General features: G+C 44.2%; 1 protein-coding gene across 2 annotated transcripts in view; it reads right to left on the reverse strand.

The window, feature by feature from the left end:
- The window catches only part of CTNNA3 (catenin alpha 3), a 1,001,628-nt gene that overhangs the window by 959,120 nt on the left and 15,092 nt on the right, over window positions 1-27,416 (reverse strand). For both annotated transcript variants that reach the window (XM_077350757.1, XM_077350756.1), the window contains exon 4: window positions 495-661. In XM_077350757.1, the coding sequence (XP_077206872.1) occupies window positions 495-661 (167 nt within the window). The remainder of the gene's footprint in view (window positions 1-494; window positions 662-27,416) is intronic.

Raw genomic sequence — 27,416 nt, forward strand, 5'->3', positions numbered from 1 at the left:
GTATGCTGGAGGACTTTTTCACTGTAAGTTGCGGACAACTCCCCCTCCTTAGCAGTTGACCTGACCAAATCCATCTCTCTTCCTTTTCAACCATAGCTGCATGAACATTAACGTGCACAATGTAACAAAGGGTTTTCTCAGAGTCAGTTTGGTGTAGTGGTTAGGAGTGCGGACTTCTAACCTGGCGAGCCAGGTTTGATTCCGCACTCCCCCACATGCAGTCAGCTGGGTGACCTTGGGCTCGCCACAGCACTGAGAAAACTGACCAAGCAGGAATATCAGTGCTCTCTCAGCCTCACCCACCTCACAGGGTGTCTGTGGTGGGGAGAGGAAAGGGAAGGCGACTGTAAGCCACTTTGAGACTCCTTCTAAGTGGCACGTAAGAACCAACTCTTCTTCTTCTTCAACTGTAGTCCAAACACATGGAAGCAAGAAGGCTTGGTAATAGAGACTATGAAATATACAGCTCCTTTACTGGTAATGAAGCTACTCACGGTGGTCAGGTGCTGCAACAGGTAAGACACATCTATCATGTCTGCCAGAATAAGAAGTCTCGTAACAGCAGCCAGAAGAGCCCGTGCTGCTTGTACAACTGCCTCCCTTTGGGGCAAATAGCAAGGATCATCCGTGAATTTTTTGGCTGTCACTTTTAAAGATTCGCCTGCAAAAGAAAGACAGAAGCAGTTCTCAAATGCATTCTACATCTCAATTCAGACTGTTTGCATTGATATTCACCATTTTATTTATCTTCTCACCAATTAAGCTGTGAGGGCTGTTTAGGAGATTGATCGCACTCGCTTATTCACACATGCACATCACTTGATGACAAACCCCTGTCGGATTTGTAAACAGACTCCAAATGAAATCCCCTGAATATTCTACAAGTACTGCTTGATTCCTCATGAATCATTCACACAGGGATGTTCTCATGCTGCCTCAATTGCCAGGCAATGAACACAAACATGGAAAACATCCTTTGGGGCACACTTGTGTGTGTGTGTGTGAGAGAGAGAGAGAGAGAGAGAGAGATAAACCAAAAAGAAGTCCTCAGCTAAACGTCCTGACATCTGCTGCAAGATATTTCCTTTGGCTGCAACAGACCAACAGGGCCCTTTAAGTGGATTTTTTTTTAGTATGGCATCATTTTCCTACCACCACACACCCCTGAAAATGAAGCCTCCCCAAAATGGAGTGGCAGCGGAAAGGGGAAGGCTACAAAGTCCTGTTCCACAAAAAAAAAATCGCTGCCCAACAGGAAGTTCAAAAACAAGTTTTGTAGTAATCATTCCAGCCCAGGATGGCCAAGTCTGCTGAATTCTTCTCTCACACACATTTCATCTACTGTGCCATAAATATTTTTCAGAGACGTTGTGAGCTTTCTTTTTCATACTTAGAGTCTCTATTTCTCTTTGCTTGTATTGTTTTTTTGAGTTCATCGCTTTATAGTTCTTTCTAATTGTCCTTCCAAACTAAGCAACAACAGGCTTGGTTATCGATCTCTAAGTGTCTCATTGTGTGGGCTGTGACAACCAACACTCTACTGCCCAGGTTTCTGAATTGCTCGGTTTTAAAAGCTAATAGAAGAATGACATACAAGAAGCGAGGCACCGCAGAAGAGGCTGCTGCTGTCTGACAAGCAGCCTCAGATTGCTTTGCTTGATAACAACAAGGGATGGGTAATTCCAGTTGGGTCCAGGGTTTTCATAAAACAAACACCTGAACTGAACCTAGCCCAAAGCCCCGGTTCACTTTGAACCAATCTGTTTTTCTCCTCCTGCCTTCCAAAGGAGGGGAAGTTAAAGGGACTACTAAAATGGCTGCCAGCCATTTCAGGCTGACAGCAATAAGTGCTCACCCTGCTGCTTAGCTAAAGCAGCTGTAAGCCATTTCAGCAATCGGTTACTTTTGGGACTTGGCTGGGTCCTAAGTCCCTCCAGAGGAATACAGCTGCAGAGCATTTTGAAAGTATTAAGTGATTAGTTAACCTTGTGGATGAGGAACAGATCCAGACTCACAGTGCTTTGAGATTTAAAAGAAAGTAATCTTTACTTTAAGAGCCTCTTGTGGCACAGAGTGGTAAGCAGCAGAAATGCTGTCTGAAGCTGACTGTCCATGAGGTTGGGAGTTCAATCCCAGCAGCCGGCTCAAGGTTGAATGAGTACCCAGCTTGCTGGTGAGTAAAACGGTAATGACTGGGGAACCACCCCGTATTGAGTCTGCCATGAAAACGCTGGAGGGCATCACCCCAAGGGTCAGACATGACTCGGTGCTTGCACAGGGGATACCTTTAATCTTTATTGGAAAGATTATACATTCACCTGCTTCAGTCTCCATACTGAAGCAGAGTACAAAAACTGTGAAAGTTACAAAAGCAACACATTGCAAGCCTCTATGGTGTATGCTGCAAGCAGACTACATGCCCACACATCAGCAGAGTGGTTAATGGAGTCTGCTCCTTGTTTCAGAGCACACTGGTCTGCTCTTCCTGAGGAAGCAGGAAATGGGCAGGAGCCTAACTTAAACAAAGGAATCCCCAGAGCACATGGCTCAGAATTCCCTGCAACCTCTCCAATGACCACTTAATGCGACTAGGGTGCACACAGGTACAGCTCAGTTGTTTAAACAGCTTAACAACAACCCTTCAAGGCTGACTTCACCTAATTACTTGCTGATTACAATTCCAACAATTTCACTCCCTCCCCCTTAGAAGGTATTTCAGGCTGAGAACTGATGGACATACCTGTCAGCTGTTAGCTTTAAATGGTTGGCAGCCCTTTAAACCGCCTATTTTGTTTCTGTTAGCTTGGAAGGGGGAAAAAGTAATGGAGGGTTTAAAGGGCTGCCAGCCATTTTAAGCTATAAAAAGAATTAAAGGGAACCACAGCAATAAGTCTTCATAAATGGACTCCAGCCTCACATGAGGTATTTCTAAGTGTACTAATGGCGACACTGGAAATTTTGAAATTAAGAAAGTTTGAAACAGACAAATTAAACCTCAGATGTTTGTCATCACATCTTCAGCGTCCTACAAATCCAAGATTGTTATATCTCTGCATTTCTGCCTTCAAGGCTACATGACAGCAAGATCCAGAGATTTGAAAGAGTTCCTTTAAAGACTTTCTATGAATGCTGCTCAGGCTTAGTTGCAGAGCAGTTTGCTTGGATATTGTGATGCAAGTCTCTCGTAATGTTTATATTTTCTTTTCACTTTTGTTAATATATTGCTTCAGACATTTTAAGCCAACAGCTGACAGACATGCCTCTCTGTTGTCAGCCTGAAATGGCTGGCAGCCATTTTGGTGGTATGTTTCTATTCCCTTTGCGTCTATGAGGGAGGGAGTGAAATTAATCGCTGAAATGGCTTGCAGTTATTTTAGCATGACAGCACTCTAATCTGCAGTCAGTCTGAAGTGGATAGCAGCCATTCTAGCATTCCATTTCACTTCTCCTCACTTCTAAGTGGGAAGGAATAAAATCAGTTGCTGAAATGGCTTACAGTCAGGGGCTTTTTGCACGCCTTCAAAATCGCACAATGGTTGCCAATTGAAAACGCTATTGATTTGCCATAACGCACGACGTCGTCGACAATCTGCCACACACCTGAAACCAATCTGCAAAAAGCGCTTCCTTGTAGCACTTTCAGGGAAATCCCCAAAAGTGGATTCACCCTCCGGAAAGCGATACACTCCTGCAACCAATCTGCAACACTAGCGAAAAAGACCTGTGCGTTAACATTGTTGCGGTTTCTACAAAGTCCCTCCCCCTGGCTCTCTTCTCTGATCTTCCGGCGAAGCGATCGCCATTTTTTTTCTCCGAGCGAGCGGGGATAAACGCACCAGCGAGCCTCTTTCTGTTTAGAGGCTTCCCTGGCTTCAGTCCTTCCCCTTTAGTCACTAAGCACAAACCACAGAAAAGCCCGTTTGCTGATGTATTTTCCCATTAATTTTTACACATTCATTCAGCCAAAAATCGGGCCCGTGAGAGGGGGGGGGATTTTTTTTTTTCACTTGGAGGCAGCGTGGCAACGATCAAACGATCAAACGACAGCTCAGACACATTAGGCAGCTGGATGGGTCTCTCCGTTGCAACGAATCTACACAGATTCGTTACAATGGGTCTGTTTTGTTTTTTTTTTTAAACCTTTCTTAAAGGGAAAGGGGCTGTTTGGGAGCATGCTAACGGCTGCCCATTGGCTGCTTGACGGCCAGGGGTGGGACGAGCTCGGCAATAGCGCTTCCTTTCTAGCGATTTCTGCCGAGACCGGAAGCCTGTGGGAAACGCTACAAAACGCAACTGGATTCCACTACAAAGGCAGGTATGCATAACGACGAATTCCACTATTTTAAATGGCGATTTTTCATTCAGCAACCAATTTGCTACAAAGATCCCGGTGCGTAAAGCCCCTCAGTTTAGTTTGACAGCATGGTGGCTGCCAGTTGAAATGGCTGCAAGCCAACCCCCAAACTGAACCTACAAAGGTATGGAAAACTTCAGGAGGTAGAAACTGGTGCATTTTTGTGAGAAATTTTGGTTTGTGCCCATCCCTAATCACAACTTCCTCCTCCTGCTCCTTTCCTCACAACTATCCTTCAACTCTTCCATTTGTCCTTTCAGCCCCCCTTTGGGTGGGTGGGTTTTTGAATCCGTGAGTGTTTTTCTGTAGATGTGAATGGGAAAGACCTTTTTACAGGTAAACATTGCCAGAAGAGGAGGAGCAAAGAAGCAGATCTTTTTTGATGTAGGACACATCTTCTGGCGTGCCTCATCAAACAGAAATGTAGATGGACATGATGTCCATTGTCCCACCCACAAAGTGCACCAGAAGATGGAGGGCCCAGCCAGTGGCCACACTGGAGCCTGGGCAGCCATTGAACAACCCCCTGGGGCTGAGGCCAGTGCCCCACGTCTGAGGCCAAGGCAGTGGCCGCACTGGCCCCGGGGGCCAAGGCAGCCTCTGTGCAAACTGCAAGGGGCCAAGACAGCAGTTGACCCTCCCCCCAAGGCTTTTGAAGCTGTTGTGCAACTCACAGGGCCGAGGCACTGGAGGAGTAGCAAATAAGTGGGATAGGGGAAGGGAGTGAGTGTGCATGTGCCTACTCGAGCATGTGTCTCCATGCTCATGCATGCATACTCGCACGAGTGCATGTGAGCATACTAGTGTGTGTGCACATGACCCACAGGGTCTAGGGAGCAGAGCAGGAGCAGGTAAACAGGAGGGGGAAATGGAAGGGAGTGAGTATGTATGCTTGTGTGTTTGTTTGCTTGGAGGGAGGAAGTTTGGGAAACACATAGGTAAAGGAGGAAATGGGAGGGGAAATGGGGGAATCTCTCTGTCTCTGTCTCTGTGTGTCTCTGTGTGTCTCTGTCTCTGTCTGTCTGTCTGTCTGTCTGTCTGTCTCTCTCTCTATGTGTGTGTGTGTGTGTGTGTGTGTGTCTTTGCATGCAAAAGAAGGGAGATGAGGCAGAGAAACCAACAGGTAAAGGAGAAATGGGGGAGGAGGGAAAGTCATCTCTGTCTGTTTGTCTGTCTGTTTGCCAGGGAGGGAGGGAGGGGGCCCTGACACGGTTGTTCCCACATACCCTCTGAGAGTCAGACTTTCAGGACAAATGTTTATTATATATATATGATCTGCTGTATATTCTGGCAATTCTGGTAATTCTTTTATATTTTTATTTAGATTCATAAACTATCCTCTCCACTAGAGTAGCCTCAGGACAGTGAACATCACATGACCAACAATACATTAAAATCACAATTTTATATTCATATGCATGTCTGGTTCACTGCTAAATTTAACACCATTCCTAAAGTGCTATCGTAAACAGAGTTACATCCTTTAAGTCCTTTGAAGACAATGGGCTTAGAAGGGGCTAAATTCTCCTTAAGATGGAGCTGTTAAAAACTACTACGCTTCACAGACACTGTTCGGTCTATTTTTACCTGCAGAGATTAATCTTTGTAGGGGAGGCAGTGCAACTAAATCATTTTCCTTCTAGTGTACATAGATAGAAAGTTCACCATTATGGAATCCTTAAGCACAAAGAGTCAAACACTTCCTGCCTCTTGGAGGCAAAAAAACCCACACACACCTAGATCTGAAGTCATAAAATTAATAGCTTTGTCTAGTTCCTACCAAGTGATACCGTTAAAGATAAGTGTAGCTATTAAGAAGCCACAAACACTTGGAGGAAGTCTTGACATAGCAATAAATGGCTGTTTTGAAAGTACCTTCAGAAATATTGTCCCAATCTTGCAGATGCTAAAAGGACGTGGCAACTGAAATATTTATGGTATCACTCTATAATACACAAAAGCATTTTCAAAACTAATTTAACAGCCAGAATGCACCTTATTAAGCTATGCATTGTACCTTTAGGAATCCTACATTAACTCAAGAAGTCATTGGGGAATATTTAATCTTCAGAACTGTGTGCTGTTTTCACCCTACATGCTAATGGTACATTGCCTCGACCTCAATATGAATCCAATATTAATACTTCTAATGGACTCCGGGGAATGGTAGAGGACAGTAAGACCTGGAGGATCATTGTCCATGGGGTCGCGATGGGTCGGACACGACTTCGCACCTAACAACAAAAATGTATGTCCTCCCCCAATAGTGTCATACAAATACTCTTCACAGGGAATGCATACAAAGACTTGCTTGGTGCAATACTGCAATAAGAGCTGTAGCATGGGCCAAGTAAATTGAGTGACACCAAGGGCCAAGTGTAGTCTGGCATGCAAAGTTACAAAGCCACCAAAAAAACAAGCATCTTATGCAATGGAAGTAAGTTTTGTGATGGGGCCCGCTGGTTTAAGTTGCTGTAGTGGAGGCCTTCACTATTCCTAGAGAAGCCTTTAGGATGGTGCGTAGAGAAAAACATTCTGTGGAAATTGCAATCAGTATGTTATGAAGAAGAAGAAGAGTTGGTTCTTATATGCCACTTTACCCAAAGGAATCTCAAAGTGGCTTACACTCGCCTTTCCTTTCCCCACAACAGACACCCTGTGAGGTGGGTGAGGATGAGAGAGCCCTGATATCACTGCCCGGTCAGAACAGCTTTATCAGTGCCGTGGCGAGCCCAAGGTCAACCAACTGGCTGCATGTGGAGGAGCAGGGAATCAAACCCAGCACACCAGATTAGAAGTCTGCACTCTTAACCACTACACCAAGCTGGCTCTCTATTTGGTAAAATCATCCTTGAAGGGCTGTTCTTAAGCTGTTTAAGCAGCTGAGCTTTGCCTGTGTGCTCACTAGTCACTTCAAGTGATAATGGATGAGGTTGCAGGGAATTCTGAGCCGTGTGCTCTGGGCATTACTTTAATAGGGGGTTCCTACCCACTTCCTTGCTTCTTCAGAAAGAGCAGATCAATGTGTTCTTTTGCTGAAGCAAGGAGTCGCGTCCTCCATTAGGCTTAGTCTGCAGATGTGTGGGATGTAGTCTGCCTGCAGCCTAGCCACAAGAGACTTGCAGTGTACTGCTTTAGAACTCTGCCTCACTAAGGAGAAGCAAATGAATAGGATATATATGATACATTTTGTAAATAATCTTCCCCAGTAAGAATGACTCTCTTTTGAACCTCGAAGCGCTGTGAGTCTGGATCTCTGCCTCACTTACCAAGGTAAGTAATAAGTGTATACTTCCAAAACACTCTGTCATGTTGCAGTTCTGTTTCTCTGGAGGGACTCAGGATCAAGTCACGTTTCCAGTTCTGCCCCAAGTCCTATCTATTCTTCATGCTTTTGCAGGACTGTCCTGTGAGCAGAGAAAGTAACTATTGCCAGCGACATAGGTCAGCTTTTCATTGCATCTAGACACCGCAGCAGCAGATAGTCCCCTTCTGTTTCCTTGACACGCCTCATGATCTTTAAAAGGAAATTTATTCTCCCACAAAATGTATCGTCATTTTTGCAGTTTGGGTGGTACTTGGTCATGACTGCTCGAACTCGGACCTGAAAAACCCAAACTGGAAATAAAACTGGGTAACGTACAGCTGATTTTCTCCTGCCAGTCTTAGGCTTGGCAAGGAACGTAAATAGCTCATCAGCCTTGTTTGAACTCAATACCAGCTATTTTGCCAAGGATAATCCAGCTCATGATTGTAGAAGCAAATTACTGTTGCTGCCATTTCCTCTAAGGTTCTTGTGCATATTTTCTCAACTAGAGTTTCGTGAAACCCTGGGGCTTCTTGACAGTCCTGGAAGGGTTTCACATATATATGTATATGTATGTATATAAGAGCCTCGTGTGGCGCAGAGTGGTAAGGCAGTGACATGCTGTCTGTAGCTCTGTCCATGAGGCTGGGAGTTCGATCCCAGCAGCCGGCTCAAGGTTGACTCAGACTTCCATCCTTGGGAGGTCGGTAAAATGAGTACCCAGCTTGCTGGGGGGTAAACGGTAATGACTGGGGAAGGCACTGGCAAACCACCCCATGCCATGAAAACGCTAGAGGGCGTCACCCCAAGGGTCAGACATGACCCGGTGCTTGCACAGCGGATACCTTTACCTTTACCTTTATGTGTGTGTGTGTGTGTGTGTGTGTGTGTGTGTATATATATATATATATATATATATATATATATATATATATATATATATATATATATATATATATATATATATATATATATATATATATGCATGCACAAACGAACAGGCTTTGAAAGGGGCACCCCCCCCCGTCCGCTTCCCTACGGGCAGCTTCCCTGCAGGACACAGAGTACACTCTGCAAGGTGCCAGGTGTGCTGTGCAGGCCGTGGGGAAGGCCTCCCCATCCTCTGCAGCTTACCCGGCCACCTGGCCTCCTGATTGTAGGCCCACCATGATATGCCGGTGTGGTGGGCGGCTCCTGGAGGTGGGCGCTCCAGGGTCTGGCATGTCCGGATTGGCTCGCTGACCCGGACACCACCCGGACAGGGGTGGTGTCTGGGCCCGGACAGGGCCATCTACATGGCCCTTTTTCTTTCATATATAAGACTTATGGTTAAGAGAGAGAGATTCCAAAATGGCCAATGATGGGCCTGGAAGAGTTGGGAAGGGAAGGGGATCCTAGTGGGCATGTACACAGCTATTCTGCAGGACTGTACAAATTCTTGGGTTTCTCAAAGCCTGAAGAATGTTTTAGGGGTTTCCCAATGGTAAAAAAGTTAAGAAAGGCTGTTCTAAGGACAGCATGGTTTCTGCTTTCTTGGGGGTATGATCCAGTGGTACACCAGGAATTTTTCAAACAGAGGATTTTGTTTTTCTTCCTGTTTACACATGAAGCTTCCTGACGGTCAGTAAAATCCACTGGTCTATCAAGGCGAGTATTGCCTACTTTCCTTAATTGTGATTTTCTGGGCTCTCAGACAGAGGCCATTCGTATCACTTAGGAACTGACCCATTTAACTGGAGATGCCAGGGATTGAAACTGGGACCCTCCCAATGCCAAGCAGATACTCTCCCACTGAGCCATCTTGGCCCTTTCTTTAAGATGCAGCAGAGAGCATCAAAGCACACATCTGAAACTGAAGGAATCTACAGCAAAACAATCTCTGAGTGCCCCACCCTTGGCCTTTGGGGCCCTGATGCCCTCCACCTGAGCTTACCCATAATCCCCTTTTGGATCCCAAGATGGAGTCAAGCTTGAATCAAAGCTTTTACCTGCAGTACACTTCTCTTGCAACAGCATTAAACAGGAAGAAGAATGCTTGATCTATTTTTACGATCAGGTTCTGCATGGAGGCACCCAGAAAGATTCAGATGCAAGGCTAGTTGTGGAGTAGAAGGCACTGGCAAAGCACCCATTTTAGGCACCGACTTTTTACATCCTGCCTCAAGGACTAGCTTATCTAACACAATTGCCGCAATCTTGGCCCCAGTCCCTTGGCCCTACTGAACTCCTCCCCTTCCTTAAGGAAAAATGAGTAACTTGAGCTTCATAGCTCTAACACTGGTGGGAATCAGACATGTTTCATATTTTGAACCAAAATGATCACCATACCTGATCTGTCAAAACCACGGTTTTTGCTTTAGCAATGTAACCTGGTTCCTGCCACTTGCATGTTTGTGCTGGTTTATTATGCATGTATCCCCAACAACCCCGTTGATCCTTAAGCTAGCCATCCTGCATTAGATCTTAGGTATGAATGCACTGGACCAATTCTCCCTGCTTCTTCCTTCCCCCACTGTGTTGTGCCAGAGAATCGCTATCTTCTCAGAAGTCTTGAGCACCAGACTATTTAATCAGCAAGGGCTCTTTGCATCCAAACCGTTTGGTGCTGGGAAGGGCTGTAGGCAAAGGGTATAAAAGTTTGATTCCTCAATCTTAGCAAGATCCCCGTGGTGTTCTGTTTGTTATTACTCCAATAAAGAGTTTTCTTTTCCTAAATGAAGCCTGATCATTGGGAATAATTAGAGATCCTCACAGAACTCAAGAAGAACTAATTCCACTCTTTTATAAGGTTGCCAGAACCAGAGGGTCATAAAGTTTTACCCTGGCTACTTGATGGGGATGAGACAAGTGGGGGGGGGGAAGGACTGCCATATTCATGTTGATAAACTCCTGGATATTTGGGGAAGGAGCCTGGAGAAGACAGGAACCTCAGTTAAGGTACAATGCCATAGATTCCACCCTCCAAAGCAGCGGTCCCCAACTCCTGGTCCAGGGACCGGTACTAGTCAGTTGATCAGTCAGTCCCGGGCCGTGGCTACTCCTTGTCCTCCTCCTTGGCTGCTGCCTTGGGGGCTGCCCTGCCACTTTGCCACTAGCTCAGCTTTGGTGCTCTCCAGTGGCCACCATGACTGGGGCTCCCCCTATGCGGGGCACTGCATTGCACAGCTGCTGCTGGCAGCGCCCCCCAGTGGGCGGCGGGAAGTCAGGGGCGGGAAGTCAGGGGCGCAAGTAGGAAAGCAAGTGGAGCAGGGGCTCAGGCAGCGGCAATGACGTTCTCCCTCCCCTGGGCCTCAGTAAAATTGTCAAGCGTTGACCGGTCCCTGGTGATAAAAAGGTTGGGGACCACTGCTCCAAATCATCCATTTTCTCCAGGGGAACTGATCTCTGTAATCTGGAGGTGATTACAGAGGATGCCCAGGTCCCACCTGGAGGCTGGCATCCCTAAGTCACCATATAAATTTAAGACTATTTCACCATGATTGGGCTGATCTACCTCTGGAGAACACCAGTACTAAAAGAGCCATCCAGACCTGACTGTTTTAAGCAGAATTCTTCATCTGGTGGCACTTGTTCACTTCTAGCAAACTGTGAATTATACATCTGGGCCCGATCTACAACACACCAACAAAAGAAACACATCTTCCAATATGGGAATACACCACAGGGAACAATTGCTAATCAATTGTTTGGTGGGGCCATGTGCCCAATTTCAGATACACATTTTAAATGCTGCCTTCTACATTTTAAGCATGTGCAATGGCATATCGCATACCAGCAGCTGTTAATCTGACAGATGCCAGATCTAGCCTCACCAGCAGGGTAAAACTTTATGACCCTCTGGTTCTTTTCAGCATTACAATTCCGAGGACGTTAATTTGTTTTATAACTGCTTTGTATCACCGGAGCCAAGAGCAAAAATTAAACTCTTCCCATTTCCTAGAGCACAGTATTTCTTCTTCTTTTCTCTCTCTTTGTCTCTCTCTTTTGCTCAGGTGTATCACAAGAATAGAAAGAAAAAGAGCCCGTACATTAGACTCTTTTCGAGTTGTACCTCCCTAGCCAAGGAAGAATTGCTGAAACATTTGGCTTCAGAGTTGAAGAATTGCTGCAGGAGAGCTAATAGATTTGTTTGACACAGAAAAAAACATCACTGAATTCAGGGAAGAGGAAAAAATGGGACAAGGGAGAACTGATTAACTTGGCAAAGAGAATTTATTACTGCAGGGCAACAGAAAAGGGGAGCTAGGGGGGAAATGTGAAGGAGGGCATGGAAAGAAAGAACTGATTGATTAATTCTGCATGTAAAATAACCCTGCTGTGATGATCCATGACTGAATGATAAAAAGCAGATAGAAGGAAGTTTATGATTAAAATGGCATCGTGTGCGTCAATGTTTGCCAGACAATGAAGTGATGCACAGAGCCCACGTGCCCAGGAAAGAACTGGCCTGATTAGGCAGAAGAAGAGAATACACACCTCTCACCAAGGTAACACTCAGAGGATGGGAGGACATCAGAGATCAATGAAATGGCAGCTGTGCCAGATGCCTCCACTGAAGTTGCAACCCCGTTGGCGGGGTGTTGCAGCATAATCAGTAGTGGCTTATCCATGCAGCACATGCTACAGGCCCTGCAGTTCCAGGGTGTCCATGCGATACTGCAGATGAGTGCTGCCAGATGCTGTAGCCATCTCCTCTCATAGCCATGAACCTGGTATAGCCCTCTTGGCCCCCGGCCACCCACTGGCACTCCCACCAACTTACTGCCTGTGCCGGCCACAAGCCGCAGAAATGTGAAGGTCCCCTTAGATATTGGGACTTTGCATTTGGGTATCCCACCAACATTCCAGAAATGTTTATTGGAAAAGCGAAGGTGTCAATTGCTTCCAAAATTCCAACTATCCCTGGAAGGGGGGTCCCACAGTTACTTGTGCACCACCAGCTGTGCACTGCCACGGCTCCACAAATCCTTACCCTGGCTCTAGTTCTAAAGATCCCACACATCCTTAAACTAGGCCTGGTCATAATCATGTAGGGCATGGAAAACACATCACCAAATTCCATTATCTGTCCCTTTCCATTTCTGTTTAGTCGTCTAGTGCTGTAAACTGTGATTTCAGCGCTGCCAAGAGGCACCCTGGGTCCCCAGACAGAAATTCTATCTGCCTCCCACCTTATGACCCAGATCCAGCTTGGCATAGTGGTTAGGAGCACCGACTTCTAATCTGGCCAGGTTTGATTCCCTGCTCCTCCACATGCAGCCAGCTGGGTGACTTTGGCCTTGCCACAACACTGATAAAGCTGTTCTGACTGTGCAGTAATATCAGGGCTCACAGGGTGTCTGTGAATACATGTTGTTTCATCCAGGCAGAGAAAAAATATTTCCACCCACCAGTTGGCACACAAAGCATGCCTCTCAAACACACACTCCAAAAAAAAAATCAGGAAAAAATTACTTTTGTTGATCTTCAGGTCTCATAATTCCAAAACAGGGAGGCATTAAAATATGCACTATGCATCTATGATTATATATTTGGTTTGGATCAGAGTCATATGGGGGAGGCAAGCAGAATCTTTGTCCAGGGGCCCATGGTGGCTCTCAGCAGCCATGGGTTTAGTGGCAGTGACATGAGAGTTGCCAGCTACTGGTGGGAAAATACCAGAGATTTTGAGAATAGAACCTGGGGAGGGTGGGATTTGGGGAGGAGAAGGACCTAAGTGGGGTAGAATGCCACAAAATCTACTCTCCAAAATAGTCATTTTCTCCAAGTGAACTGATTCTCTTGAACATAAAAATCAACTGAATAGTGGAAAATCTCCAGGCACCATCTGCAGGTTGGCAACCTCAAGTGCCACCCTAAGAAGACTTCAATAAATCCAGAAGGGCGTAATTCTGCTTAGGGTGGCCCTTTGAATTTAATCGACTATGTCGCTAGGTACAGTGTTCAATTTTGTTATTATTTTAGAAATACCTAATTCAAGCCTGCACTTCCAAGGGGGAATATGACACTCCAGGTCTTGGACAGCAAGTGAGACATGAATTAAGGGGGGGAAATGCAACAAGATTGCTCAAACCTGCTTGTGGGGGATACAAAGTGCCACTGTCACTTGGCAAATCTTTCTTAGAAAACATGCCGCTGCATGTTGATCACTTTACTTAGGAACTGCCAACCGGAGTGCTTGAGTGGGTTACATTTTTTCTGGCAGAAGGAACAAAGCTTTGTAACTCTTTGTGGATGGAGATAAGAATGCCCTCTACCGTTGGTTTAACTTTTTCCAGCAGGGTGGCTAGAAAAAGACATTTCAGGGAAGGCATATACAGCGGTCATGCAAAAGGGAAAGGATATTACTAGAGAATTTTATTGGGAAGTTTCACTGAAATTAATGGTATTTAATTTTAAACTGTTTAGGATTTGGAGTGTGGTAGATACAGGGGGAAAGGACAAGGGTTGAGGTCAGGAACATGAGAGGACACTTGTGGCAAAATTTCCATCTAGAATATCCTATGGCATGATAGTTAGGAGTACCCTTTCACCTTTCAAGAGTTTGGTTGAGGTTTTGTTGTTGTTGTTGTTGTTGTTGTTGTTGTTGTTGTTTTATACTAGGATCCTGTAGTCCTGACTAGGGGTGTATATTTGGCTAATTTGATCTGAAAAAAATCCTGAAAAATACCTTTTTACTTGGTATTTGGCTATTAATTCAGCCAGATGTTTTGTTATTTTTCTGGCTACTTAAATGATTGATACCCCCCCCCACAGACACAAATAAAATCCCAAAAATCCCAAAAATATTTGGGATTTTTTTTTTTTTGGACCACTGGATAGCTGGAGTTAAGGCATTTGAAAGAACAGAGATCTCTTTAAATGGCTTTGAACTGGACTTCAAGTTACAACTTCATGGCTTTAATTTGAGAAGAGAGAGGGGGGATTCTATGGCTGCATAAACACCTTTCTAGCTCATAGTAAACCTTCTAATTATTAAGTTCCATGTGAACTGATATGGGCATTTGGTGTCATTTAGATCCCTTGCTATGTTGTAGCAGCATTAAACTCTATGGCAGCCATATTTGTTTAAGCCATGGTGTGACCTGGTATGCCATGGTAAGCCATGGTATGACTTTCTCAACCCTGGGTTTTTTTGACAGCCCGGGAAGGATTTCCTGAATGGGTGGGAGTTAATTAACTTTAAATATATATATTTAATTTGTTGAACATCTATAAAATATATAAAATATATATGGTCATGTTGACTCACCCACCTCCCTCCCAAAATGGCCAATGATGGGCCTGGGGGGGGAAGGGGAGGGGCCCCAGGTGGGTGTGTCCACAGCTCTGCTTCCCAACCACATTCTGCACAATTGTGCCACTTTGGGAGATTCTCGAAGCCAGAACACTGTTTCAGGGGTTTCTCAATGGTAAAAAGGTTGAGAAAGGCTGCTTTATATACTGAGGTCCTGACTCTGCATTGGTATGCTGCAAAGCTCAGTTTCGAAAAAGACCAGAGGCATTTCTTTCACCCACTTTCTTTGCCTCTATAAAATATCAACTTTTTTGCTGTGCATTTAAGGGCATACTGTATGGGTATATACTGCACCAAAAAAACCAACCCAACCCTTTATTTAAATTGTACCTGTGCATATTTGTCTGTGAATAGCATAGTATGTAGAGCCTCTTGTGGCACAGAGTGGTAAGGCAGCGAAAATGCTGTCTGAAGCTGTCTGTCCATGAGGTTGGGAGTTCAATCCCAGCAGCCGGCTCAAGGTTGACTCAGCCTTCCATCCTTCCGAGGTCGGTAAAATGAGTACCCAGCTTGCTGGGGGGTAAACGGTAATGACTGGGGAAGGCACTGGCAAACCACCCCGTATTGAGTCTGCCATGAAAACGCTGGAGGGCGTCACCCCAAGGGTCAGACATGACCCGGTCCTTGCACAGGGGATACCTTTACCTTTATCTTTTAGCACAGTATGTAAGTTTCTTGTGCGGTCTTTGAGAAAGTGCAAAGTTTATTTCGGTGGATCTTGTGATGTGGTTGTCTTAATTAATGGGAGGCTTGGCTGATCAAACATTTATGTAAATATGAAATGATAATAGATTTTGGCTGGACTCATGAATCAGATGGATTGTCTTTTGTTGAACTAAATTTAGACAAACCAGCACCAGCTTATCCCAAAAGGGAGCACGGGGACATGCCCTAAAATTTATATTGCCTTCTAAAATATAAATTGCGCTACCAAAACTACTCTTAACAGATGGCAATACGTCCTTTAACATTATAAATCTGAAATACCCTCTTCCCATTTTCCTGCATAGCAGAAGACAGATTGGCCACCGTACCTGCAACATAATAAACTGGAAACCAGGGTTGTATTTTCTACAAGCGCTCTGCGCAAAAGGGAGGCAAGAGATCTAGAACGGCTGGGAACAGAGCCCTGCCACAATTTCCATTTGCTCTCTATATATTTGGCTGTCCTAGTGGGTGCATTTAAGTGCTGAAAAATAACCAGCCCTCCTCTTTACGTTATCTTGCTGCCCCTGAAATAGAGTCGCCAACGTCCCTTTCGTCTCTTCAGCCAAGTCCTTTGTTATAGCTCTCCTGCAATGGTGGTCCTGTTGGATGAAGAATTGCTCTATTAAATGAAAGGTATGAAGGGGTTACCTTGGGCTTCGGTTATCTTTATTGCCTGCTTAGCTCTAACTTTGGCAGCACAGTCCGTTCTTCCAGCTCTGTGGCATTCACATTTCCGATTTTTCATTCCCAATTCTCCTTCCATGATAACATCAGTTCCCAAGTGAATCAGCCAGAAGCAAACTCCCATTGAGATTTAACTAGTCTACTTATCTCCTGGTGTCAGTGCTCGCCTTAGACAGTCCCTTTGCACCTAAGAAGTCAAAGTGGAACCTGTCCTTGGTTCATTTATTTAAAATGACACACAAATGGAAGCTGGGGGAAGGGAAACGACATCTCGTCTGTAATCTGCTGCCTGAAGTACCTATTTCACCTTGGCAGATCATAAGGCTGGCTCTACCTCTAGTTTAACTCCAGACAGATAGACCACCCCACAAAAGTTGTTGTGTCTAACCCATATTTCCTTGCAACAAGTTAGGAGACGTGGGATGCAGTGCAGTCAATACAGCAGTAAATAGCTTTTTAATTAACGCTACTATTAATCCAGTGTCCATTCTTTTTTAGGACAAATGAAATATGGTCTCTACGCAGCCATTACTTATGGAAACAAATAACACACAGAGTTTGCTTGCTGTAGGGAAAGATGCCATTACCCAGGATGCCGCAGTCCATGCCCAACAGCAGGAAGAGAACCGCTCTCATCAGAGGAGGTAAGTGCAATTTCCATAGCATCTTTTTATCCACTGCAGATCCCAAATTTGCCCCTGCATCATTCATAAGGGTCTCCTGACCCCAGGAACAGAAATCTGAGGGGCTCAGTGGGCTGCAAGAGCAGGTAGAGGAGGGAATGAAACAGAAAAACAAAGTCATGGATATCCATTTTGCTTTTAGCTCTCATAGGATTCGAGCCACTGGAGCAGATCCTAACACTATCCTACCACTCCTGTAATTCCGATATTAATATTCCACCTTTCCTTTGGACTGAAGAAGAAAAAGAAGAACTGTTTTTAGTACCCTGTTTTTTACTACCCAACGGAGCCTCCAAATGGCTTACAATAGCCTTCCCTTCCTCTCCCCACGACAGACACATTGACTGATTCTGCATGTAGGCATCAAATATGTGCTGCCTTCTGCTTGCAAACACACAATAGTAAACCACACATTTGCACACTTCCTGATGGGACACCTTTCCCATGTTATCCCGCTGTCTCATTGACTGTTTATGCACTGGGAACTTCACTGCTCCAGCTCCCGAGCAGGAGCACAAATCAGGGGTGGATAAGGTGCACCAGGCCAAATGCTCTCCCATGTGGGTACAAGAAGAGGTGGGGCAACCTGCCATGACTAAAACTCCAGCCAGCAGCCTGGCATGAAATCTCCAGTGTGTAAACGGTCATTGTGGCTTTTTGCCTCCTAATGAGGCAGTGGAAAAGCAGGAAGCATAGACAACCCAAAGTCCCCCCCCCCCAGTTCCTCGGGTTGTCAATCAATGCAAGCCACCAATCCCTTCACAGCAGTGGTTTTGAGGATTCAAATTTCCCAAGTCCCAAAATTAATTTTGGAAAAAAAACATTTTTGTGTTGCCACAGGGACATGCCACAACTGTAAAACATTGTTTTTTTAAAAAAAATACCCACACTTCTGCATTGCTATGGGATCATGCCACCAGAAAAACAAGGAACCTATCCAAGGCAATATTCTTGTTCTGACAATATATATATATAATGTTTTCCAGATAATTTCCATTTTCAATATCTTTTCTTCAGTGGTTGAGTCCTCCAATATAAGATTGTTGTAGCAATAGTGAAAGTTAGTGTGGAAAAATCTTACAGTATTTCCTTATATTAGTTTTTAAATAAAATCAATAGGCCCTTGGCTCAAAGGTATCGGGGAATAACAAAACAAAATCGGAGTCCAGTAGCATCTTTAAGACCAACAAAAATGTATTCAAAGCGTGAACTTTTGATTCTTACAACAATCTTATATTGGAGGACTCAACCACTGAAGAAAAGACATTGAAAATGGAAATTATCTAGAAACCATTATATATATTGTCAGAACCTTCCTTTTTTCATGTTGTAAAGGGATCATGCCACAGCAATAAATCATTTATTTAGATCTCTTTTCAGAATTCTTTGTATAATGGTCTGTCTTTATGTTTGGGTAGATTTCTGATAGGCTGGTCATGGTAAATGGACCCCAATGGTTGTGTGTTCACAATTAATATTTAAAACACAGAGCATGGTCTCTAAGGGCTGCTTCATCACAGCCCCCCCCCCTTTTCTCAGTTCATACCCCACCATCAGAAAAGAAAGAATGTGTTTTAGATTGGGTTTCTTCCTGATCCCAATACTACTGTGCACACTGAAGATAACATTTTATTTGAACTGAGGGCACATGCCATTTTTTTTAATTTGATGCGGAAAGAGGGAGAAGAAAGCGGGTGTGAGGGCGTGCTAGTGAGATTGTTGCACCTTTCTCCTTTCAGATAGGCTTGACCCTTTTTGCACCCCAATTTGTGGCATGACAAGAAAGGGGAAGAAGGATTTTGGAGAAAACTGGACAAAAACCCGCACCACATACTGGAGAGCTACAGATTGCTTCCAATGTCATGAGGAAGCAGCACTAAAACCCGTGAGTAATGAGAGGCTGTGCAGGGGCAAATTCCTCATGTGGAAATGGTAGGTGAGGTAGGAAGAGCTATGAAAGGAGCTATGACTGGCTCAGGATCACCCAACTGGCTGCATGGGGAAGAGTGGGGAATCAAACCCGGCTCTCCAGATTAGAGGCCACTGCTCTTAACCATGACACCAAGCTGGCACATGTTTGACTTCTTCCTTCAATATAATCAGCCTTCCCCCAAATTAAGTGCTTCATCCATTGGAGAAAGAGCCACCTCAGTTGGAGGAAGGCTCCTTAAGTTGAAGGCTATCAGGAAAATGGGTGTATACATCCTACTCTGTTTAGTTCAAATCCCAAACTTTCTGAAAGATTCCCCAAGTCAAATGATTATCACAATCCAAAACATTACCCTCCTCAAAGATGCCTCTGAGGTCCCATGATAATCTGACCATTTCCACATGGAGGAGTAAAATATGAGTGGCTTCCTGCTTGCAAATGCGGGATGGTAAATCTCATGTTTGCAGCCCTTCTCACGGGGAGACCCCTCCCTAGTTTTCCCTCTGCTCCATCGTGGCTTTTTGCCTCCTGACAAGGCTGCAAGGGAAAACAAGCCGAACCTCTCTCTCTGCTCCTTGGCTTGTCAATCACAGCAAGCCACCAATAACAGCACAGCAATTCTTTTGTGGACTGAAATGTTCTCCCCCCCCAGCCCTGAAATTAATTTTTAAAAATAATAAAGGCACGTCCACATTATTATGTGGTAACATCACAACACAAATGCATCTTTAATTTAAAAATTTAATTTAATCAACACTGCCGCATTGCTATGGAGAAACACCAGAATAATACAGCATTCTGTATTTTTTGCACTTTATTTCTGTCTTGATGGATTTCTGAGATGCTACACATTGTCCCTGCAGCCCAAGAAGACATTTTGTGCTAATGGTATGATCAGGAGAAGGCAGCCTGATCACCCCCACACACACTCTTTCCCAGCTCATTCTCTACCTCCAGAAAACAGAAATGTGGCCATTTTTGCCTTCCTGAGTAGTTAGAAGGCTGAACAGGTAACTGAAGCCCCCAACAATATCTGACTTTAAAACAAGCTGCTCAGACCTGTATGATCAGGGGAAGGCAGCCTGATCACATACACACAAACACCACTCTTTCCCAGCTCATTCCCAGCCTTCAGAAAACAGAAACAGGGCTGTGTTTTGCCTTCCTGATCCCAAAAAGAAGATTTTATTTAACCTTGGACAATGTAGGTTTGTGGTTGCACTGCAACATAGACCGTGCCATTTTTTAAAAAAATTTACTCAGAACAGGAAATGGAGCAGGGAGAGTGGGTCCGAGGGTGGGACAAAGCTGCCGAGACTATTACTCATTTCCCCCTCCATTGCTGATTTCCCCCTCCTGGTTGCTCATTGGTTGTTCACCGTGGGTTGCATGATTTAGGGTGGTAAATCCAGTTTTGACAATTCCGAAATTAAGAGTTAAGAATGGCCAAATTGTGACCCAGGTATCGGACAGCCTCGGGATGCAGGTGAGATCCTGTGGAGGCGGCTCTAAAAGCCAACCACATTCAAGGGCTGTCCAGGAACATATTCCTCATGCAGAAATTGTAACCATTTTTATAACCATGCTATCTCAAAAGCAATTTGGAACACAGTACTGTGTGGGAAGGTGCAGTTTTTGAATGAAACAAGCAAACGAACTGGTGCATAACTAGGGAACCTCATCAGGAACACACAACCAGTGCCCCATTTGACCCTTGCTTACTTATCCTGTTCCTGAACCACCCCAAAAGACTTCTGCAGACCATGACCCCCTATTTCCAACCCAACAGCAGACACTACTCCCTACCAGGCTCTATCAATTCCTGGGGTTTTTTGACAGACCTGGAAGGGCTCCTGGGAATTGTAGTCCATGGACATCTGGAGGGCCGCAGTTTGACTACCCCTGCCCTAGACTGTGGTACAGCAAGAGGAAACTTCTTAACAATTAGTCCATCACCTAAAGCATCATATAGCTGGCTGTAACACACAGTGCATTCTGTTCCATATATGCATTCTCCTGATAGGCAAGGCTGCCACCAAGCAATTAAAAAACATCAAATGGGTATTTTCCAGTTTCCTTTCATATCAAGAACAAGCAATATCTGAATCATGCTATATTGGTTCCTAAGTGATTACGCTAAGTGAACACACTTGAGATATGGTGGCAACTAACTGCGCACAACCCTGGCAAGGCAATCGATGGAAATAATACAAGTGGCAGCTGTTGTCTTCAAGACCATATATAGCCCGTAAGTAACAGAAATAGATACCAAGCATTTGAGCTATGCCTCAACTGCTCCTGTCTGGGGGAGAAGGGAAACGGATGGCAGAAATCATTATCCTGGGAATACATTGCCATGCTGCCCTGGTTTTACAGTAACTAAGGATCACCCACAATAGCAAACTGTACAGGAAACTCTAGTGTGCTTTCAAAGTATAAAGCTTTAACTCCAGAAGTGTTTCCTTATTTGTTTTTTAGTCCTATTTTTTCCCTTTCGCGGGATTTCCTGAGTGTGAAATAATGGACACACAAAATCCGGTAACAAAGCATTTCAAAAGCTGCTTTAAGTTCATCAACTGAATCATTTCACTGTCTAATTTAGCATCTGGGGTGCCTCTCTCACCTTTTGTACTGTTGAGAAACCCCAGAAACATTATTCCAGCTTTGAGAAAACCCAGAAGTGGTGTGACTGTGCAGAATATAGTTGGCCACATAGCAGCTTACATGCCCTCCCAGGGTCCCTCCCTTTCCCTCCAGGCCCATCATTGGCCATTTTGGAGGGGAATCACCATGACCATAAGTAGTCATATCATCCAATAAATGTTTAACAAATTTAAATATATGTATATATATATATATATATATATATATATATATATATATATATATATATATATATATATATATATATATATATATATATATATATATATAAACTAATTAACTACCATTTATTCAAGAAATCCTTCCTGGGCTGTCAAGATCCCCAAAGCTGATAAGAAACCAAAGGTTACATGAAACCATGGTTGAGAAAGCCTGTGCTAGAGCAATGGTGATTCTTAACTGTGCTGAAAAGGTCTTCAAGAGGCATTCAGAACTTTGTGAGACAAGGCACTGAGCAAGGCCTTGAAGAATAGCTCAAGAATCCTCAGACTTAGAAAAGGGGCTCACGGATATGCAAATTAATTATGCTTCTTGAGCTGAATGACAGTACATTTTTATGTGATTTATAAGATGTTACAGTAGACCTCTAACAATAACAGCAGAACTTCAAAATGACACATTTACCGGGTTCTAAAGAGCCTCTTGTGGCACAGAGTGGTAAGGCAGCAGACATGCAGTCTGAAAGCTCTGCCCATGAGGCTGGGAGTTCGATCCCAGCAGCCAGCTCAAGGTTGACTCAGCCTTCCATCCTTCTGAGGTTGGTAAAATGAGCACCCAGCTTGCTGGGGGGTAAACGGTAATGACTGGGGAAGGCACTGGCAAACCACCCCGTATTGAGTCTGCCATGAAAACACTAGAGGGCGTCACCCCAAGGGTCAGACATGACCCGGTGCTTGCACAGGGGATACCTTTACCTTTAAAGGCATTCCACATGGCGCAGTGATGAAACGGATTAAAATTATCCTGAGACAATGAGTACAGTCTACTAAATTTCAAACCTAGCATTAAGGAATTAGTAATGGCCAATAAACCCACAGGCTCAGTGTATGCCTAAGTTCTACACATATAGCACAAATACCTCTATATGATTAAAAGTGCCTTGTCTGCTGCTCTTAGGTTTTGTTTTCTTCTGAGTCTCAAGGGTTATTCAGTGATAGCATAGTCTATTTGATGAATGGAAATAGATTAAAGGTTAAGTAACACAGCCCTAGATTTTCTGTATAACGGGAAGATCTCAGATGTGAATTCCAGAGAGCACTGTATCTTTCCCAAATTTTTCACAGAACCTACCAATCAAAAAGAATTTAGAGTCATTGATAAGACAAGTGAGTGAGCCATTTCACTCATATTTCTTGCTATGTGGGCTAGTTTCTTGTGGTTTCAGGATAAACCTTGGACAATCTCCTCTTTAAAGGTTTTCACTGTTTTAATCCCAGAGCATTGCCCCCCATTCACAACATTTCTCCTTTTCCGTTCCCAATAACTTCTCTTTTCCTTGCTGTTTCCATTGTTTTTCCCCCTTGTCTTCTCCTCACCATCCTTCCCTAATCCTTCAAATCCCCTTCTCCCAGAAAGAATTTGTAGTATGCCGACAATTACATCCCTGATGCCCTATCTACAGGAGAAATCCTCAACCTTTTGAAGCCTTCAGGCATTCCCTGGAATTAAGGCACAGAGTGATGAGAGTAATATGGCATGGACATTAATTTGTACATTTTGAATTTAAGACTCAACCACTTAAGAAAAGATATTGTTATGGTTGATTCTCTATGTGTATAAAAATTGTATTAAAATTGAATATATATATTGTCAGAACAAGACTATTGCCTTGGATAGGTTCCTTGTTTTTCTGTTATTATCACAGACTTATGTCTGTCAAAAATGTATGGCTGATAGATATTTGGAGCATTTCTGTTTTTCTACAGGGTATTTACTGCAGGGGTGTTAGTGGATTTTGATTGTTAGTGGATTTTAGTGGATTGTTAGTGGATTTTGATTGTTAGAACAGTGGGGTTAAAAATCACTTAAATAAATTAAATATGTACAAACACAAATGCAAATTCCTCCCTAACATTATATCTCTGCAAGATTTACAATGTGCACCATCCTAAACATTCGATGGAGCATGAGACATTCCACCTGGGCATCAAGAATATGGACATCAAGAGAAGAAGGTAATGTTCAAAAAAGGATACCATAACCTGCAAATCAGTGTCAACCTGGAACAATCTAACCACAGCTATGATTTTACAAAACTGGATTAAATAGCACTGCGACTCTCCCATCACTTTGCTGGAATTGTTCCAGAAGCTCCTTGGATGATGTTGATTTTTATTGCAATAACTTCTCTGCATAATGATGGAAGGTAAACCTGACAAAAATGTCCATTAAAATGCATAAGCTGTCCCTAATTGGCTTTATGAATGTTTTATTTCTGACTGTTCTGGCCCAAAGCCATAAGCAATATGAAAGTCTGAAAGAGCGGTTAGAAGTGACTACTAATGCAAAATCACAAGCCCTGTTGAAGGGTGATGGGCAGACCGGCAGACCAAAACAAACAGTTAATAGCAGTTTAACTCACACTATTTTCCTCCTCCCAATAAACTGGGAAGCATTTTTGAAAATTCCCATAGAGGACAAAGAGCTGCTGTAATGAGACAGCCCTCGGCACAGGAGAACTCCTTGGGAGACACTCTATCAGTCCGGGTTAAAACAAAATCAGCAAACAGCCTGAAGCACCGTTTCTGGAGAGAGATTCTACCGAAATTTAATCTCCTGATAATGAACCTCCCACACTTGAGCCAACAGCACTGCCAGAAAAACAAGTACCCAGCACACCTGAAGCACCTGCACCCTTAGAGCAAATGAGCGGTCAGCAAAGTGTAAAGAGTGAAGATGAAGTGCTTGTCTACAGGCTTGCTGTCATAGGGAACTGGCAGAAGAAGGAAGGTCTTCACAGGATGAGGGTCGAAAGCAGGGACCAAGTGGCTGGAAGTAATTCTGGGATCAGGACTTGGGAACTGCTGTGCCTGATGGTTTGCAATAGCAGTTCAGTGCGAGTGCAATGTGTGTGAATCCTGGGCCTTTCCTGCATGATGGAATAGCTGGTGAAAACTCACTAAATACATAGTGGTTTTCTGATCTTTGCACAGGAGAGTGGATTTACTCCACAAAACTGATTTTGCTCTGCATGGTGAACTGCCTCTTCGATGCTTTAAGCATCTTTTAAGCATTGTTTCTGAAAGACGCTTTTCACCAATTCATTTCTCTCCTGCCTGCCTCAGGCGCACTGTTAGTCATGCAGAGAAGCTCCTTGGTTATGCAGATTAGTGACTGCATTGGAGAACAAAGCATGTCACTGAGTTTCTAACAGAGTCTAGCAAGTGGAGTTGGCAAAACTACAGGGGGCAGGGCTATGAATTCTTCCATGCAGAGAGCATTGCAGTGTAGCTTTTCAACAGAATATATTCAATGTAGAACAACAATTGTAGTATAATACAGCAGTCTAAACTGGTTGTTTTTAAAACTATTTTATTTGGATCTGTGCAAAATACCTCCTAGTTCACCATGGTGCAGTACCCACCTGGCCTGCTGTGAAACCCTAACCTTCACCTGTTAGACTGCTTCCAGGCCACGCCTTGACATTTGGACCAGCCTCTGACCATGCTCCTGACTGCTGCTTGCCCCGACTTTGGACTGGAACAGCCTGGTGCTGTGCCTATCCGGCTAAGTAGCAGAGATGTAATTTAAATACCTCCAGAACAGTGATAAATAATGAATGTGACTTCACGTTGCAATATAAAGGTGATCCAAGTGTTCATCTCTCTTTCTACCAAAAGCAATTGTCAACGTCACAGGGACAATCCATAGCCCCACACGAACAGCTGGCCAGGTGGTGGCAGCTATAACACAAAGGAAAACTAGTTTCCAGGGGGGCACCATTTTGTGCTCCCCAGTCCTTAGCTTCTCTATGGCGCTAATCTTCTTGCTGCTTCTTATCACTATCACCGGGCAGCTCAAGGACAATGTACACAGTCACAGGGAGTCAAATAATTTTGTTCAGCATGCTGTCATTCTCCAACTATAGATTAAAGGCCTATTTTCCCTCGACAGTGAAGAGCAGTCAAATGCATTAATTTTGACTGGGCCACTTAGGGGGAGAGGCTTTTGAGCACAGTTAAATCAGGATAATATAGACAGGACAGATGTTAATTTAGACTATTTGAAATAAAGTTAACTGTTCTAATTTTGACAGCATATTTAATACAAACACAAATTTATAAAAAAAAACATCAGGAAACAACACTACTGTAGTTTCTCAGATCTATTCCCATCATGGTTCTATTTGTTCTCCCCTTATCTACTGAGCAGCATGACATGGAGCCGGGTCCAGAACAGCAAGTAGATGTGAATTAGGGACAACAAGGCCAGCAAGAAATGTCTGCCAACTTCACAAGTGGGCTGCCAGTGCAATTCCATGTAGAGTTACACCTTTCTAAACCCACTAACATCAATGACTTAGAACAGGGGTAGTCAAACTGCGGCCCTCCAGATGTCCATGGACTACAATTCCCAGAAGCCCCTGCCAGCATTCGCTGGCAGGGGCTCCTGGGAATTGTAGTCCATGGACATCTGGAGGGTCGCAGTTTGACTACCCCTGACTTAGAAGGATATAACTATACTTGGAACTGCACCATTAAAAGGATGCAGTAGGGTTGCACTCTTTGGCACACTTTGACCCATTCAGCAATCATGGAAGCCTGAGGCAGGCAGCGCTGCAGCACAAAAGGGAGGGGCAACGCACCAGCCAGCACCCACATGCAGGCACAGAGCTGCACCTGTGTGTGGGCACCAGCTGGCACGCCACCACCGGCACCACCCCTCCCTTCCACGCTGTGGCACTGACCGCCTCGGGCTTCCGTGATGACCGAAGTGGCTGAAGCGCACAACCCTAGTATATAGCCAGCATCCATGTTACAGAATGGCAACTGTAACCCCTGGTTTTAGTGATTAATCCAATCAATATTGTTGGGAAACAATCCGCAAGTTATTTGGAACAGGCCTACCTTGTAGGTCTGGTTGTTGTAAACTACAGGATCCTGGTCATGTGGAATGGCAGTTCCCTTGTCTTGCCTTGACTTGTTCCCTCTGACTTACCTGAGTCTTTTGTTTCAAATGGGAATACCCGTTTCCTCTTGCACAGGAAAAGAAGAGCAAAGCTTTGTTCCCAGCCAATCTGTCTTTGTGGCAAGCTGCCTTAGAGTCTGGCTAGCTGCATGTCCACTTCCATTTTGTAGCAGCATGTAAGCACGTTTTTTCCCCTAAAACTTGCTTAAATTTATGGAGCCCTGATTGGCAAGGCTGGGGAATAAGTGGATAGAGACAGAGACAGAGACAGAGACAGAGACAGAGACAGAGACAGAGACAGAGACAGAGACAGAGACAGACAGACAGACAGACAGACAGACAGACAGACAGACAGACAGACAGATAGATAGATAGATAGATATAGATACAAGTAAAACCTTTTGTCCTATACCATTTTTATTCCTGTGCCTTGTTCAGCTATACCTGGAGTATCCCATGTAAACCATATACTGCTCTCTTTCTCTTTGGGTGTGCTACAGAAGTGGAACCTTAAGCAATGGGTAGGGGCATTGCACCTCTTTTTTGTTTCTTTGTTGACATTTGCTAGCACTTCCAGATGGGTTTGCAAATTCTAGGCAATTGCAAAATGTTTATTAGGGCCACAGCCAAATTTTCAACATTTTGGTAGCAGAGGGAACAAT

Source organism: Paroedura picta, chromosome 8 (genome assembly GCF_049243985.1).
Source record: "Paroedura picta isolate Pp20150507F chromosome 8, Ppicta_v3.0, whole genome shotgun sequence".
Classification (NCBI taxonomy): Eukaryota; Metazoa; Chordata; class Lepidosauria; order Squamata; family Gekkonidae; genus Paroedura; species Paroedura picta.